The sequence below is a fragment of the Neltuma alba genome, unplaced genomic scaffold (assembly GCF_004799145.2).
Source record: "Neltuma alba isolate B1F8T4 unplaced genomic scaffold, ASM479914v2 tig00010887_pilon, whole genome shotgun sequence".
Classification (NCBI taxonomy): domain Eukaryota; kingdom Viridiplantae; phylum Streptophyta; class Magnoliopsida; order Fabales; family Fabaceae; genus Neltuma; species Neltuma alba.
The window spans coordinates 479,886-498,126 of record NW_021635675.1 but is presented as its reverse complement, the minus strand read 5'-3'; the positions used below and the strand labels follow the sequence as shown (position 1 = coordinate 498,126).

General features: G+C 37.3%; 1 protein-coding gene across 1 annotated transcript; it reads left to right on the top strand.

Moving 5' to 3' along the window:
- The first annotated feature begins 578 nt into the window (after positions 1–578).
- LOC114759736 (protein SPA1-RELATED 2-like) lies at positions 579–17,458 on the top strand. Its single transcript, XM_028948968.1, is given in 9 exon segments — positions 579–723; positions 1,157–2,702; positions 6,759–6,916; positions 7,610–7,878; positions 7,881–8,446; positions 8,981–9,127; positions 9,676–9,993; positions 10,637–10,696; positions 16,575–17,458. Coding segments are annotated over 8 exon segments (3,135 nt in total). The 5' UTR covers positions 579–723; positions 1,157–1,277; the 3' UTR covers positions 16,767–17,458.
- Positions 17,459–18,241: the final 783 nt, after the last annotated feature.

Genomic DNA, 18,241 nt, shown 5'->3' with positions numbered 1-18,241 from the left:
AAATAGATTTTTTATATTATTTTTTATCATTAATATAAATAATTATATTTAAAAATATTGATAATATTTAAAAGTATTTAAAATTTTTTTTGATGCCATAGTATTTAAAATATTATCGGCTAAACTTTATTTTTAGTTTTTTTAACTTTACACAAAGTTTTATTTTGAACTCTTGAATTAAAAAAATAAACTCTTAATGTCTAACCTTAAAACCTTTAACAAAAAATAATAATATTGAGTTTTTGGATGTTGATAAAACATTATTAAACGTTTAGATGCTAAGTTTAATTTTTAAAACAACTATAATTATTATAAAAATACTATTTAAGACTAATTATTTTAAAATTAAAGGACTAAAAGTACCTCTTTTAAATTTAAGGTACTAAACTAAAACTTTATATAAAATTAAGACACCAAATATATATTTTATCTAATATTATCTCCTCTCATTTTTATTCCGTTATTTTTCGTCATCTAACGGAGTGTTTTTTTTTTTTTTTTGAGCAAAAGCGGGGGGCGGGCTGAATAAAGGTCAAGATTTTATATGCGGTGGGATCGAAAGCAATCACGAAGGCGGGGCCTCGCCGTTATCTTCGTCACTCTGGCCGTGCAGAGCGCGACTCAACGCAACAGAAAGAGATCCTCTTCCTCTCTGCATTTCTGAATTCTTGCACTTCATCCTTCCGTTTCTATGCCGAAACGCCTGCCAGTTCTGCGCTCCGAGTATGTTCCTTCTCTCCCCTGTGCCCCTGTGCCCCTGTGCCCCTGTGCCCCCTTCATGTAAGATGCCATCGCCAATGCATTCAATTTCACTTCTAGAAGAAGCATTTCTGTTTGCTTTATTTTCTCCTTTGGTTCCCTAATTTCATATTTTAACTTGGAAATATCTCTCTTGAAAAGATAATTATCCAGCAGGTTTCATGATTTGGGGTGGTTTTCATGCGATTAATTGTCAATTATCGTCTGTGTGTTTTTCTGCGTGGAAATTCTATATGATGTTGTATTGCTGCTAAATATGTTTCATTGACCACATCCTCGATATTTCCATCCTTGCCGCAATTTCATTCAACGGCCCTATTAATGACATTTATTCCTTTTTTTTTTTTTTTGGTTTGCTATTATTATGCTAATATCTTTTTCAATTTTGGTTTCCCAGAACTTAAACTTGCTGCCACAAAGAACGGATAGCCATAGGAGATTGTCCATGAGTAATTTATGTGGTGGTCGCTAACTTTGTGCAAGTGGTTATGCAACTTGAATGAAGTCAGTTTTGAAGCATGAATGAAGAAGTGGTTGATGGGGGAACACCTTTGGAAGTGGTTGAGGGTGTGCAACATCAGAGTAAAGAGGATGAATATTCACTGAAACCTGAAAGCTTCCCATTGGTCAAACCCGAAGAAATTCTGGCAACAGCTGAAGCTGACTACTCCCAGATCCCACCGCAAAAATATGATGATATTCGACAGGGTAGAAATGTTATCGAAACTATGAGCCATGCAACTACATCAGAGCATCAGCATCTTGACCAATTTTTTGCTGATGAAGGTTTCATGGTTCAAGAATTAACGGTGAAAAGTTACAATGGCTCAAGTTTAGATATTGGTACATCAAACAGACGGGAGGGGTTTTATAATAGGCAGAGCCAATGGGGGAATCTTTATCAGCTAACTGGTGATTCGGGAGCTGGGAATTCACCAAGTCATACTGGGTACAGAAATAACGTTTTGGCTACCTCTAATGCATGGGAGGATGGTGGGTCTACATCTTTCCCAGAATTGTTGGCTAAAAAATCACTTAGTGATGACCAGAGCAAAGTTATAGAACACTTGACAACAGTTGAAAAGAAAGGGGGTGCAGGTGATGTTCACGGAGGAATACGAACAAAAATTATATCCAAGTCAGGATTTTCTGAGTATTTTGTTAAGCATACATTGAAGGGTAAGGGTATTATATGTAAAGGTCCATCTTCTGACGGCTTCCATGTAGGCTCTAGAGATCGGAATCAGATGAAAGTTGGCATTAGTACTACTCAGATGGATTCTAATGGATCATTGAGCTTTGCTTCCAAAACTGAGAAGTCATCTTTTAGTGCTGCCATGCCTAGATCTGATGGGTCTGACTGCAATGGCGTGATTTTGAGAGAGTGGTTGAAAGCTGGGCACCAAAATGTAAGCAAAGCTGAGCGGTTGCATATATTTAGAAATATTGTTGATCTGGTTGAAAGTACTCACTCTCAGGGAGTAGCATTGCATAACCTGCGGCCATCTTATTTCAGATTGCTCCCATCACACCAGATCATATACCTTGGCTTACCCATCCACCAGCAGATATCTGAAGGTGTTGTGAATTGTGAAATTCTTCCCTCAGAAGATTCTTTGGTTAGAAAAAGGACATTAGAGCAGGTATTTTATCCGTCTCTTGATATGTGGTCAAAGAAACAAAAATTTAATGAGAGTGTGACAGTTGCTGGGGATTGGAGTCAGTTTTCTCCAAGATCTGACACATATTTTCGAACTGCTAGTGATGGTAAAGTCAATGCAGTTGGACCACAGAGAATGTCTAGCATCCCTTGCATGTCTAGAGCAGGCCAATTGCAGTTGGCTTCTGTAAGTGAAAGATTGGAAAATACATGGTATTCAAGCCCTGAGGGAGGTTGCACTAGATCGTCAAATATTTACTGCTTGGGTGTCCTTCTTTTTGAGGTGTGTAAAAAAGTTGGTGAATGTGCTTTTTCATTAGTCAGATGCAATTTACTTGTATTCTTTATGGTGTTGATTCTTTTAAATTGAGCCTCATTTCCCGATGAGATTTTTTTCTTGGGGAAAGTTGACCTTTTGCTTTAATGGTTTTTCTGGGGGGAAAAAAAAATTGTAAAGCTAACACCCACACATAAATAGGTTACTTCTAGCAATTAGCACCACTCGCGACTATTTGAGTGAAGCATCCTGAGTAACCAGTCATCAGATCCATAACTTAGTTAATCTGTCAAGCACCAAAATGACAAAAAGGTAACACCCTTGTGAACCTAATTCCATTAAGCCAAGATTTGTGGTGCAACACACACTCGCACACCTAGATGCAAACAGAGGGATTTGTGAGAAAGATATAGAAACAGAGGGGGTAGGGGAAGCAGAGCAGAAAGTTGAGGGGCAGAGAAGACTAAACATAGGGGGTTATTGAGAGAGACCAAAATCTGATCAAGGAAACATGTTTGCATTTATCCAAGTGTCTATCTTTTACATATGCTGCCTAACCTCTAGCGCAAGGTTTTCTTTTCATGAAGGAAACATAGTCAGCCTACTTCTAAGATTTCCTTCCCATGAAGGAATCAAAAAGCAAGGTAAAAATATTAAAACAAAAATCAGCTACTTGCCAATGTTTCCTCTCTAGGAAGGAAAAATATGAGATGTTATATAATAAGATTGAAAACATGAAACATAAGCCACTTGCAAGCTATAACAAAAAAAATAAAATAAAATATTAAAGTAAGCTAGGTTTCCTCAAAATATTAATTCCTATAGTCCATCAATGTGTGGATATGTGTAGCTAAAAGAATAAGGAGATCAGGAGAAAAGGGAAGGACCAATGTGAATTATAATGATGTGTCCTAGGGTGAGCTGCCTCTAGCATGACTTATGTGATACGTGAAGCATGGGTGGAGAGAGCAAGTCATCAGGGTGGTATTTGAGCTGGAGTGTTGAGTGAGGAAGGAAGAACAAAGTTAATCAAACTCACTTGGAGAGACTTGCCTTTCATAAGATCGGAGAGTCATTTTTATTTTATTCTTTGTTCCTGTTCCTACTTTATTTAATCAATTCTGCCCTTTGCTTCTTGGTTGGATGGGGGTTATTTTTCTTAATCCTGAGTTGTATACAAAGGTTTCCATCAGTTTTCATATTAAAGGAGTACATTCATGTAGGGTGGTGAACACAAGATAGAGCAACGAGTGGAATCATTAAAAAGTGAATTTCAAGAAATGAAGGAAGAGATTCATTGATTGTGAAAGTGATGGTGGAGCCTTGTGAAAAGGTGATAGAAATGTAGAGCTCATGTCATCACATAGTGAAATTAAAGGAAATTGTAGAAGGCCGTTAAACTTTCCATGCCTGAGTCTTATGAAGGAGCAAATATTCCATTTGTGGAAAAGGATGGGAACAAGTTCACAAGACTTTGACTATCCCTGTTTTCTGGAGAAGACCTGACCAGATGCTTGTTTGGTGTCGAACAATACCTTGCCATGAATAATGTGAGTGTGGAGAGATTGGATCCTGATGAGACCCAACCCAGAAACTCTAAACTTTTACTATAATAAAATGGATTACACACAAAGATACAATCAAAAGCTAAAAACTCGTTACATTCGTAGAAAAAACACTACTCTGTTACACATGGAAGGGAGGATAACAGCTACAAATTCAGGCTACTATACCACAGATACAGAAACAATAAACAAAGGCACAAGCCACAAACCACAGTAAGGACATGCTACATCCAACTAACAGACTTGCCAAACTTTGGAGAGTTTGGCTCTCTCCTTCTCACAAGGGCCAAGTTCAATACAAAAATTCTCCACACTCCTGCTGAACCCAAGAGGATGATTTATAGCCCACAAAAAGTGACTTTCCCATTCTCCAAAACAACCCTCTTATAGCCGACCATAGTACCCTACTTTTCTACTTCTTTCTTCAAAATAGTAAGTCAAGGTTCTGATCCACAAAAGCAACTTTTCCCTTTTCATGTATTTTCCTAATTTTCTAAAAGTAATCCTAACAGATGCTATGCATATGGAAGGGAGCGCTTTTGGTTGCAATGGCTGGAGACAAGAACATCGATGAAGAATTGGATTGGGTCTAAGAAAGACCACTTGGAACATTTCCATTGAAGGCGATTGTGACATGGATAGGTTTTATTTGCACTGAATTTTTTTTTTTTTTTGGGGGGGGGGTTGGAATTGATGGAGCATAGAGAAGAACATGAGATGATATTGGCGCCCCTTTGAGAAAACTATAGATCAAATTTTTTATCAGGGATTTTGAGAATGGATCAAAGAAAGAACTATGAGCATAGGTGTTGATTATGAATTCAAAGCTGGGATAGCAACACTAACGCTTCTACTGCAAGCAAATTAGGGAAGAGCTCAGGCAAATTGTTTGATTCTGAAACTGCAATGAGTTAAGAACGAGTGCTTTGTTCTAAATGTGTAGAGAAGTTTGGACCTAATCATTATGTTAGAGCAAGGCACTATATTTGTTAATTCTGTCTGAAGAGAATGAAGAGGAATTAGAGAAGTTAAAGGAGGAAGAACTGTCAGAGAGCCTTAAAAAATATCAAATCGATTTATCACAGACCTGAATATTATGAAACTGGCACATGTCACTTATATAGAGTCTGGCTATGTTGACTGAATAGCTAGTTAATGGGCTTGGGCCTTAGGCTCTCATTCTCATTCATTTTGGGCGAGGGCTATAGAATAACATCCCCCACTTTCTCAGGAAAAAGAGGAACAATATTACTATCAGCAAAACTGAGATATTGTATGGCTTATCTCTCTGTTTTTTTTTTTTGGCTTTTTAAATGCATAAACAGGGCGTAGACCTAAACAGAGAAAATATATAGTGATCTCTCTTGGGCAAACATTGCCCATCATATACCTATACAACCACCTGGAGTAACTTTTCATTGATCAGCTGCATGCATCTGAAGATCAAGTTCTACATGCTCTGTTTTGCTATATAGCATCAAATCAGTTTCTAAAGAAACTATTCCTGAATTGTCACACCATATATAAGGAGTGCCAGCTGCATTAACACCCATAACCTTTAGTGATGCAGACATACACGATATCTGTTACCGCATCAAAGTCATAGGATTTGGACCTAGAAAAGTGCAACAGCCACTTGTGTATAACGCACATTGTAGAGGACCTACAATACTCCTATGAAGCTTAGTGTCCAAGAAAATGTCACTACCTTCCTTGGAAAGTTCAAAATTTGTTGCTAAAGGATTAGGAAATGCCTTAGCTGTCTACATGGATATTTTCTCCAAAATACCCATGAACATATATATATATATATATAGAGAGAGAGAGAGAGAGAGAGTCAAGGGATAGGTAAAACTCAACACTGAGAAAACAAGAATGATGGAGTCTGCTGAAACTGATCTATTAAATAGAAGAAATGGACTTCACGTACACCTCTCCCGTGAAGCTACTAAAGTTGGTAGCATATTAATGAGAAAAGCTGCTGTCAAAGAATCATGCCAATTATTGTAAAAAGGAAAAAGGTTTCAGGCCGGCGATTAAGTGACAGAGAAGTTTGTATTCATAAGGAAAGCCCATTTCAACAGTATGCTCGTGTCTCCTCTTCATCAAACTGTCCTGTTCAGGCACATGTGGCCATGCAACCACATGTGTCTTCTGAACCACAATGGAACTGGACTTGTCACTGACTGATATCTTTTGCATTTGATACTGTGTCTTATGAGGTTTTTCTTTCATATTTATTTATTTATTTACTTCTGTAGCTGCCTCATTTCAAATGTAATGAAAATAATTGTGAGTATTAATTTTTAATCTCTTTTCAATCGTTTATTTGGTATAACCTAAAGCAACTTGATTCATAATAAGCTTCGACTTTTGGAAGACCTTTCAATGGCTATAATATATTTTCTTGCACCTTAGTTCTCAAATTAAGTCTTGTCGATAAATAAGTAATTGAACATGATGTTGTGAACTGATAAATTTTGATCATTCCTTCCAGTTACTTGGCCATTTTGACTCTGAAGGGGCACATATTGCAGCGATGTCAGATCTTCAAGAGAGGATTCTTCCTCCAGGTTTCCTATCTGAAAATCCCAAGGAAGCTGGATTTTGTCTTCTGTTGCTACATCCCAAACCATCGGCACGCCCAACAGCAAGGTACTGTTTCATTGTCAGTAACATATTTCTTCTCCATCTCTATGTGTGTCTATTATTTTAATTCTCATAGATTGCTTTATATATAAGATTTAGAAATCCTTTTGAGTGAAATGATTTCTTGGTACTTGGAAGATGAAACACTATTTCAATTTGATCCTCATTTCATTCCTGTGAAGAGTATTCTGTTTTCATTATTATTGTCATGTTGAGCTCTTTTACATGTATTTACAAGATATGTGTGGTATGAACCAACAAGAAGCTAATATGGCCATCAAATGTCTAGTTGTCATTGAAATGTGCTGTGATGGATCACCATATTGTGCTATGGCTTCTTCATGAGGTATGATGCTTTGTCAGCTGGACACCCTGTGACTATATCTGTTTTATTTTAGGTGAAGTCACACTTCTTTCTTAGCTATCAATTAACTGGTCAATATGAGGAAGATATTGATGACAAAATACGCTTTGGAGGAGGACTGAAATTAGAAGTTCATATTTTGGAGGACTTAATTGAGATAAGATGTATATCAAAAGCGATAAGATGTATATCAAAGGCATATTTCTCTTTCAGTAGTGAGTACTGATGTGTGCATGGTTTAATTCAATATGCTGCTAGTCCTTGGATTTTGGACCTTAAATCTGAGCTATGCACAATTATGCTTTCGTGAACTCATAAATTTTGTTTTACTACAGGGAAATCCTACAATCTGAAGTGATAAATGGATTGCAGGAGGTTTATAGTGAGGAAATGTCATCAAGTATTGACCAAGAGGATGCAGAATCAGGGGTATTGTTGCATTTCCTCGTATCATTGAAAGAGCAGAAGCAGAATGATGCCTCCAAACTGGTTGAACAAATCAGGTGCTTGGAATCAGATATTGAAGATGTGGAGAGAAGGCATGACTCAAGAAAATCCTTGGTTTTGTCTAGCTCTCAGAATAAATCAAGTTGTCTGAAAGAGGTATGCCTCTCAGCAAAGAACCTTTGCATTTAGAAATGCTTCCCTCAACTCCCTCAATGTCTAATGGAAATGAATCTAGACTGATGAAAAACATACACCAACTTGAAAGTGCTTACTTTTCCATGAGATCCAAAATTCAGACTGTCGAAACAGGGTCTGGAACTCACCCAGGTCAAGATTTACTAAGAAATCATGACAACTGCTATGTGACTGGAAAAGATGAAGGTAAACATGGAAACGTGGATCCTATGGGAAGTTTTTTTGACGGTTTGTGCAAATATGCCCGTTATAGTAAGTTTGAAGTCAGGGGCATGCTAAGAAATGCAGATTTTAACAATCCTGCTAATGTAATCTGCTCTCTGAGCTTTGACCGGGATGCGGATTATTTTGCTGCTGCTGGAGTTTCAAAGAAGATAAAAATTTTTGAGTTTAATTCACTGTTCAATGACTCTGTTGATATTCATTATCCAGTAGTTGAGATGGCAAACAAATCAAAGCTGAGCTGTGTTTGCTGGAATAACTATATCAAGAACTATTTAGCCTCCACAGACTATGATGGTGTAGTTAAGGTTTGTATATCTTCCATATAAGACAGCATTTTAATCATTGTTTTATCATTGGAGGACATTAATTAGAGTTATCCATTTGTTACAAGGAATATGTGCAGCTCTTACCAAAGTGCAGTAATTTTTTAGGGTCTGCAGTCTACGCATTTGTTCTCTTGTATGCCTGGGAAAACAGCTTCTGAATGGAGAAACAGTAATATGTTTCTCAAGATTGATGAGTCTGTTCTGAAAGCAAACATGTCTGCAAGTGGAGTAATAGATTGTTAGTAACCTGTCATAGGTTATTAATTTACCTGATTCTCTAAGTTGCCCTAAAGATTATATTGTCTATCTAAGATATTCATGTCCTATATGGATTGATTGGTTTCTTATCTAAGTTTATCTAGTTCTCTAGATATTATTGGAACTGGAAGTTGACTTTGATTTTTTGGTACAAGTAGATGGACTAAGCTGTTTGTTATGAATTTAATACATGGGTACTGCTTTGCCATATTAGTAATGCTTTTAAACACGCACAATTTTTAAATGCTTTTCCAGCTATGGGATGCTAATAGGGGTCATGAGTTGTCTTGCTTCACTGAACATGGAAAGAGGGCTTGGTCCGTTGATTTCTCTCTGGCGTGCCCTACAAAATTGGCCAGTGGAAGTGATGACTTTTCTGTCAAGTTGTGGAGTATCAGTGAGGTAAGCTTCCTTTTGCTTGTACATGCAAAAAGGCATGTATGTAGCCTGCAATTGACAGTGCTGTAAATATTTGCATGAACAGCTGTTTCCTCAGTTTTTATGATCCTGAGACACGAGAAGAAAGTTAGAAAATTTATACTCTCTGTTATCATGTCATAAACATCAAATTCATGTTGTACAATAAGAGAATTATTTTATCACTGTAACAGTATGACTTATTTTTCCCCATTTCAAGAATATATCAAAAGGTGCTTAGCCTTAGTTATTCTCAAACTATAGAAAAAACTGGCTGGATGAAGTATTTGAGCTTTCTTAATCAGAACCTGGTAAACGTTACAATGAGATGCAATATGAAATGGTGAAATGATTGAACTACCGTGACATTCTACACTGTATGGAGAAATTTTGAATCAAAGTATCACTTCATTTGAACTTAAGCTACCAACCAAACTGAAAAGGATGCTAAAACAACTGACTTATTTAATCTGATTAATACAACTATTAGCTGATTTAGAACTGATACAATTCTCTCTGTTTTTTTTTGGCAGAAAAACAGTTTAGGCACCATAAGAAATGATGCTAATGTCTGCTGTGTTCAATTCTCTCCTCATTCTTCTCATTTGCTGGCCTTTGGATCTGCGAATTACATCACCTACTGTTATGATCTGCGCAATCTCAGAAATCCTTGGTGTGTGTTAGTTGGCCATGATAAAGCCGTAAGCTTTGTCAAATTCTTAGACTCACAGACATTAGTCTCGGCATCCACTGATAATACATTAAAGGTTTGGGATCTTAATAAAACCTCTTCTGAGGGTCCATCCACTGGTGCCTGCAGCCTAACCCTTTCAGGACACACTAATGAGAAGGTTTGATTCTGAATTTATTATTCTGGCTAGAATTTATATGTTTGACGTCCTAAGAGTGTCTATTACTGCATTTTTAACACCCCCCCCCCCCAAAAAAAAAAAAAAAATTTCCTGATGTTAGATGAAGCATCTGAGTGCCATACATGGTCTGAAGAATGAAAGCATATATAAACAATGCTATTTTTTAATATTCACTAAGATGTCAAATTTCTCTCCAATATACGATGTCAATAAATTTAATTTAATTTTTTTTCTTCTCTTTGTTACGTATCATACATATATCCATATCTATATATATGTGTGTGTGTGTGTGGCAGATAAAGCGCACTGTCTGTTCGTGAAATAACATCAAGCAACAATGCTTTTAAACAATATCATCATTTTTTGCCATGTATTTTTATTTGATTTTTTTTTTGTAGGTTTAAATATTCTCTAGCGGTGCAGGGCAAGTTATTCTAGTTTATATTAATTTTATGAACCTGTATTGCCTTTGCCCAAATTTATTTTGTTCATGTCTGTGATGAACAATCCATAAAAGCTAGATCCTGTAAATATCTTTTCTCATTTTTGTTATCAATCCCATCTTTTTATGTGTTTTCATTTACATCAGTTGGCTGAAATGTTGTATCTCTTGCTTTGACAGAATTTTGTAGGTTTATCAATTGCTGATGGATACATAGCATGTGGTTCAGAAACAAATGAGGTATATATAAATTTTCATTGAACATGTTTTTCCCATTGGTTGTAACTTCAACACAAAAAAGTGAAATGTTTTGGCAGTAAAGCTTTGATTTTTAATTCATAAGAATCAAATACTTATGTAGGAGGAGGAGGAGAGAATATCTGATCACATCACCTAAATCTCGCCTAAAATCATGAATAATAAAAACTCACATAACAAATCTGAATAATAACAAACATATAAGGAAAGCTAGGTTAATCACGGAGTTGGGCCTATTAGTGACAGCAGGCCCACTCCCAACACTCTCTCTCAAGCTGGCTCATAGATGTTGATAGTTCCTAGCTTGCTTATGTACCCTTTAAATGTGTCTCCAATTAATGGCTTGGTCATAAGACATGGTACACGCAGTTCATGAGGTGATTCATATGGGATGAATGGAGGCTTATGATGCGGGGTTCATAGTGGGGTCTATATGGTGGGAAGGGATGTTCATGTGGTGGTTGACTCTTCCAGATGATGTGTTGATGGATGTCTATGGTAGTTATCTCAAGGAACCCCTAGGCTTTGCCAACTGTTTTTCCCAAGGTCAAGTCCTGAAAATTACGGCCATGTTTGTCAAAGATAATAAGATAATTTATTTGAAATGTGACCTTTCTTACAGATAACAGGTTGCAATTTATCTTGGGAACATATAAAACATCGCTTAAAACAATATTTTCAGATATGATAACAGTTCCAGACCCCATTACTTTAGCATATTGTCCATTCTCTACTTCAACTGTCATGCTCGGAGAATTCAGAAAATTCAGAGAACAATTCTTTAAAACCTGAGATATGGTCTGTTGCTCCAGAGCATGCCACCCAAATATTTTTGGATTTCACCATACCACTAAGAACATAAGTAAGGGCTGTATCTACATGTGCTAGTGTGACGGAGGTAGTGTTTTTCTCACACATTTTTGACGAGGCAGATGCATACTTGTCAAATATCTTCTTGTAAGTCTTGAAGTTCTTAGGTGCTTAAGGACTCACCCTCAGATTTTGCAGCACCCACCATTAGCCCTTTTTTCTTCTGCTTCATATTTGTAGGTTTGCCATGGAGCTTTCAGCAGACATCCTGGATGTGACCATTCCTATTGCAATGATCACACCATTTTTCTGATTTCTTCCCCTTTGCATCTCCTTGATCCTTTGACAGCTATCGCAAACATCTCATTGAGAGTCTTAGTTGTATTCTGACTCAGCATCTTCTGACTTTCTTGACATCGAATCATGTTGAATGCCTCTTCTAAGGAAGGGAAGGTCTTCATACTCATATTATGATCATGCACATCCTCAAGCACGTCATTCAGGCCAAGTAAAAAAATCTTAGCATCTTTCTTTGTCAACAATTTGCTTATAGTATATTCCATCCTTAGCACATGACCACTCTCGTATCTTAGAGGTCAATTTGTTACCAAAGCTTGATTAATGCAGTGTAATATTGAGTCACATACTTGTCTTCTTGAACCATTTTATGAAGGAGACATTTTATCCATATGACAGTAGTCATATTTTCTCTGGCGGAGTAGGTCATTTTTGCTGAATCCCAAATCTCCTTGGCTTTTTGTGCAAGTGGGTAGCTCTCACTTATTTCAGCTGTCATTGAGTTTACCAGCTGGGTTATCACTATATTAGTTTTAGTGCTCTAGAATGCATGCTGAGCGTGATCAGAATTGGGTGGTGGTGGTGTCCTAATTGGATACTTCTCTTTGTTCTTCTCTTGAACAAACATCAAGATACTAGTAGACCATTGGAGGTAGTTGTTGCCATTGAGTCGGCATGTAATCAGCACTTGGGGAACGATAATCCGGCGCTGTAGTGGTCATCCCATGAAGCAAAGATTTATTTGCACCATGGTCTCCTCCGCAAAACTCGGAACCAGGTCTGTGTCAGCACTCCATAGTTGATGATGAATGATTACCTCAATCCTCAACGTTATGTGCTGCTTGTGACTGGTTAGCTGGAGCTGCTTTGAGCCCCACTGATCAAAAGGCCAAGGCTTTGATACCATGAAATTACTTTTTAGTACCAACTCATATTTTATTGATGCACAGAGTGTTACATGTATAGAGTATGGGGAGACTCAAATTTGATTTTGTCTCTTGAAACTCCCATAATCTCAGAAATAACAACAGATTACAAGTAATAAAATCTATCATGATTCTAGGGGTACTAATCCCATGATTCTGGGGATACTAATCTTATTCATAAAATGAATGTTAGGTTACACAGAAGAGAGGCCTAACAAGGGGCAGTGGCCCTAACTACTTCTAACACAAAGGATGCTCAAGTTCAAGTGGTTTGGGATTTGGGATTCCCAGTGAGATACTTTCCTGTTTCTGCCTCAAACAAAATCCAAGACACTTTGAGACCATTGTAGATAATTGTTGTCATTCAAATGATGTGTTATCGTGACTTGTGAGAAGGAATCCAATGCAGAACTTGTAACCACATTGTGTGATGAGGAGGTCACATCATGCCCTCCTCCTTTTGAGCCCTCACCATACGATAGCCTTTTGGTGCTATCACCATCAACGGTGAAGGCATGAAGCTAGTGCATCTGCGCTACCTTGAATGACATTGAGCCTGAGGAGATGGCTTTGATACCTGTTGGAAATTTAAAGCCCAAGCCCAAGACTTCATTGCTTGATTTAGTTGCTGCCTATGTCTTTTTTCATTCGTTATGTTTATTTTCTTCCGTATTTAATTGTTATTATTGCATATCTGTTTTAGGAATGTATTCCACCGTCTTCTATGAGATTTGATTGTAATCTCATATTAGCCATGATTCTATAAGGCACCCAAGTCTATATATTCCCTTATTTTTTGACAGTGTTAACTTCTACCTACCTAATCATTAGAATGCCCTCATAATCCTCAGCTCTAGTACTCCTATTCATAAACATCTTGAAACCTATCCCAATTCTCCCCTCATTAATATTTTAACACAAGTGGTGTTTGGATGTGTTGTGTTAGTCCATAAAAATGATGGGGGAAACTTAGTTCTAGAGATGAATAATGCATTTTCCTGGGGAAAACAAGTGCTATTGCCCAATCACCAAAAAGATTATTATTTCAAAGGATGCTGTTTTTTATGAGGATGATGCTATTATCCCAAATTACCCATCCTAGGGGAGAATTATTGAGCTGAAGAATGGCTAACTTTGGGTCCCAATGACCTAGAACGATCTGTCCAACCCATCACTGATCCTAATAATTCTGAAACTTCTCAATCTTACCTGAAACTTCACAGATCAGACTTGAAACCCCACCAGAACACCTGAAACGTCAGAAACCAGATCTGAAACCTCTGAAATAGGCCAACCTGAGCCTGGATTGACCAATCCCACTCCTGAACACACCCCTAAAATTGTGAAAACTCGTGCTGAAACTAACAAGGGCGTGGCTAGGTAGTCAAATTCTAGATTTGGGGGAGATAATATGCAGCAGTATGTGGGAGGAGCTTATGACAATGGAGTCCCTTCCTTTACAAGGCACGACCATTATTCTGATCTAGAGTTGGATCTTGAAAAGTTGGGCTGGCTATCAGCTCTTAGAAAAGGGTTAGGCTCTAACACTTGGCACCCTATTCATAGGTTTAGGTTTGTCTCATATGGGAATTTGTCTTCTAGAGCATAGAGCTTTGTGAATAGCCCACAAGTGAAGTCAGATACTAGAGTCATTTCAGCAAGTCATGGCTAACCGTAACTGGAGAAAGGCAGTTGAGAAGAGGGACTGAGAGGCCTAAGAGAAAATAAGACTTGGAAGATTACCACACTTCCCAAGGGAAAAATGCTAGTGGGTTGCAAATGGATTTAACTCCTAAATTCAACCCAGATGGAAGTGTAAACATGTACAAAGCAAGACTTGTTGCAAAGGTTACACTAAAACACATGGGACTGATTGCTACGAAACCTTTGCTCAAGTGGCCAAATTCAATGCTATCAAGTTGCTATTGTCCATAGCTGCTAACGTGGACTAGCCTCCCCATCAGATGGATATGAAGGATATAAAGAATGCATTCTTGGATGGTGAGTTAGAGGAGGAAGCGTATGTGGAGGTCCCAGATGGAGTACTAGATCTAGACAATTCTACAAAGGTATGCAAACTCATAAGTCTTTGTATGGAGTGAAATAGTCCCTGAGGACTTGGTTTGACAGGTTTGCTAAGATTGTAAAGAAGATTGGTTTTTCCCAGAGACAAGCTTATCATGCTATGTTTGTCAAACATGATGATGGAAGAGTCACCATCCTGATTGTGTACGTTGATGATATGATTATAACAGGAGATTATGAGAATTCCATATTAGATGAGGCACTTCCTAGGCATGGAAGTAGCGAGAACCAGAAAAGGGATTTATGTGTCCCAAAGGAAATATGCTCTTAATCTATTACAAGAGAGAGAGAAGCTTGGTGCAAGACCTGATGAGACATCCATGGAGCATGTAAGGTGGAAATTAAGCCAAAAAAGGGTTCTATTAGACTTGGAGATATATTGAAGACTTGTAGAAAAGCTAATATACTTAACTTGCACTTTTAGATATTAGTTATTTTGTTGGTCTTAGTCAGTTTATGCACCAACCCCAAGAAGAGCCATGGAGGTAGTGTTTAGAATTTTGAGGTGTTAGAAACTCAACCTTCATAGATGCATTTTCTTTTGGGGGAAAAAAATAGAGCAAGAAACAAAGAAATCTACACAAGTGCAGATCATGGAAGTTCTTTAGCAAATAGAAAATCTATCACTGGATAGGGCACTTATGTATGGGGAAATTTGGTCACATAGAGGAGCTAAAAACAATCCCTTGTGTCAAGAAGCAGCGCTACAACTCTTGGAGTATGTGAAGGAATCTAGGTCACGACACTTCCAAAGGAATTGAACATTCCCTATGAAGGTCCATTGCAACTATGGTGCAACAACAAAGCAAGTATTGAGCTAATCAAGAATCTTGTGTGTGATGACAGAACAAAACATGCAGAAATTGATAGACACTTCATTAAGGAGAAAGTAGAAGGCAACATCATTGACTTACCCTACATACGATCAGCTAATCAAATAACTTATATCATGACAAATCCTCTTGCCAGCGTCCAGTTTGAAGGGTTAACAACCAAGCTGAGAATGATTGACATCTATTTAGCTTGAGCGGGGAGTTTTGGTAACGTAAAGCCCAATCCAAGAGACTTCATTGCTTGAACAATAAAATCTGCTTGTTTCCTTCTGTATTTGTTATTATTTCGTATCTGGTTTTGGATCTTCCACCGTCTTTTATGAGATTTGATTGTCATCTCACATTAGCCTTGAGGCATCCGAATCCATACATTCCCTTTTTTTCTCAATGAATGAAATATACAGAGAATTAAGCTGTGTTTCAACAAAACGAATAAATCTGATCAAATCTATATAAATCTGATCAAATCACCTAAATCTCTCCTAAAATCATGAATAATAAAATCTAAGATTGTAATAGATCTGAATAATAATAGAACATATAAGGAAAGGTAGGTTAAACATAGTTGGGCTTATTAGTAACAGCACGCCCACTCCCTACAAAAATCATTAAAATTAATATTCTTTGTTAGTTTTAATTGCACTCATGTTTAAAAAATAACCCTGTATATTCAGAAATGAGATCATGCCAATCCTAGATCCAATCATGCGACATCTTGTGTATAAGTTTTGTGATGATAACTGGTGCTTGGATTGTTTTCTACCCTTAAATTGAACTAATATTATGATGATCACTAGCAGGATTGAAAAGATGATGCAGTCTATACTAGTTTAGGCTTGATTATTTGTGGTAGGCTTATCAGTTATATAAATCTATCACATATTGTTTTGATACTATGTTTCCTTCCAGGTTTATTCATACTACAGATCTCTTCCCATGCCAATCACTTCGCACAAGTTTGGGTCCTTGGATCCCATATCCGGGAGAGAGACTGATGATGACAATGGTCAGTTTGTTTCAAGTGTATGTTGGAGGGGCAGTTCAGATATGGTTGTTGCTGCCAATTCAAGCGGGTGTATAAAAGTGTTGCAGATGGTTTAAGGTAGTCCTAGGTGAAGATTGGCTTCCAACTGGGGATTCCCTCTCTCCCTGAGGCCACTGAGGCCAATACCACCAATTAGCCCGGGGTGTATTCAGATTGTATCAACATCTTGAGCTCTGGCTGAAGTTTTGATGTTGAAAGATGAGTTTAAACCATGAAAGATTGGATGGAGGAAGAGATCGCAAACCGAATCCCGATTTTCCAGTTTGAACATTGAATACATGAGGAAGCTAACTTAAAACCAGAAATTTTTGACGTTCTTTTGTAGAGAAGGCCTGTTATAATACGCAATATCTGGATGATCATTAATAAAACAGGGAAGCCGATTCAAGAGAAAAATTATGACAAGTGAAAGTGGCTGGGCTTTAGTTGCTTTGGAGCATGAAGAATCCTACTAGAAGAATTTGCTCACCATATGTGCTTATCTGAGCCAACAGAAAGTTGTAGTGCGGTCCTTTTCAAGGTTTTTTTATTCTAATGAAGGACTTGCAATTTTAGGCTTGTAGCAAACATGTTTGGTCATCAACGCAAAGCGGGACCTTTATCACTTTCAAGGAAGAAGCTTCAAGAAATTTGATATCGTACTCAATACTTGTATATAGCACACTAGTATAACAATGACCATTGACGATGTTTTATATAGGATGCTTATAAATGATAGCATATTTGTGCCACTCTGTTAAGTTTTCAATTTTCATCAAACGTTTGGCCAAGGGGAAAAAAAAAAAAATTCTTCAAACGGTTCAGGGAAAGGTTACTGCAAGATAAGAAAATCAATTTTTAATTGAAAAAAGATTCGATTATGCCATATGGACGATTCAGATTTTAATTTAGTTGTTAGACGAAAAAAATATAAATTAAAATGCAAAATTCCAGTCCTAGGTAGAGTGAAGCGTGGGCATGGCATAAAAAATTAGAACATTTCTTTTGTTGTGTTTTAGGTTTTTTTTTCCCTCCAAAATTTCCAAAATTTCCCTTTAATGATATCCTTAGGAAACATCACTTAAATTAAATGTCTCCTCATTTTGTCCGTTTGGTTGCAATGATCCTGAAACCCTAGAACATATCCTTTTGCTAGATATCTATCAGATATTTGTTTTATTGAATATGCTTTGGAAGACAAAGAATTGCATTGTTCATAATAGTGGAATGGCCTCTCCAAATTTGCTAATCAAAGAGATTCCCAATGCTGAAATCTTTCATCTTTGGCCTTTCCTCCAATAATTAATACCAATCAAAGCAGTCCTTCCAGAAATGAAGTTCCTAGAATTAGCTACTGTGGCTTGGAGAAAGATGGTTGGACCATAATTATGAGCAGGCATAAGGATAGCAGGATTACTGTTTGCCAAGCCTGGATGGGACAATCGCTGCAAAAGTTAACCTGTCAAAAATACCCTTCTTTTTTTTTTTTTTGCTACAAAAATACCCTTCTAATACAGTGCCTTCCATGCTAGTCTTCTTCAGATTCAGAGCG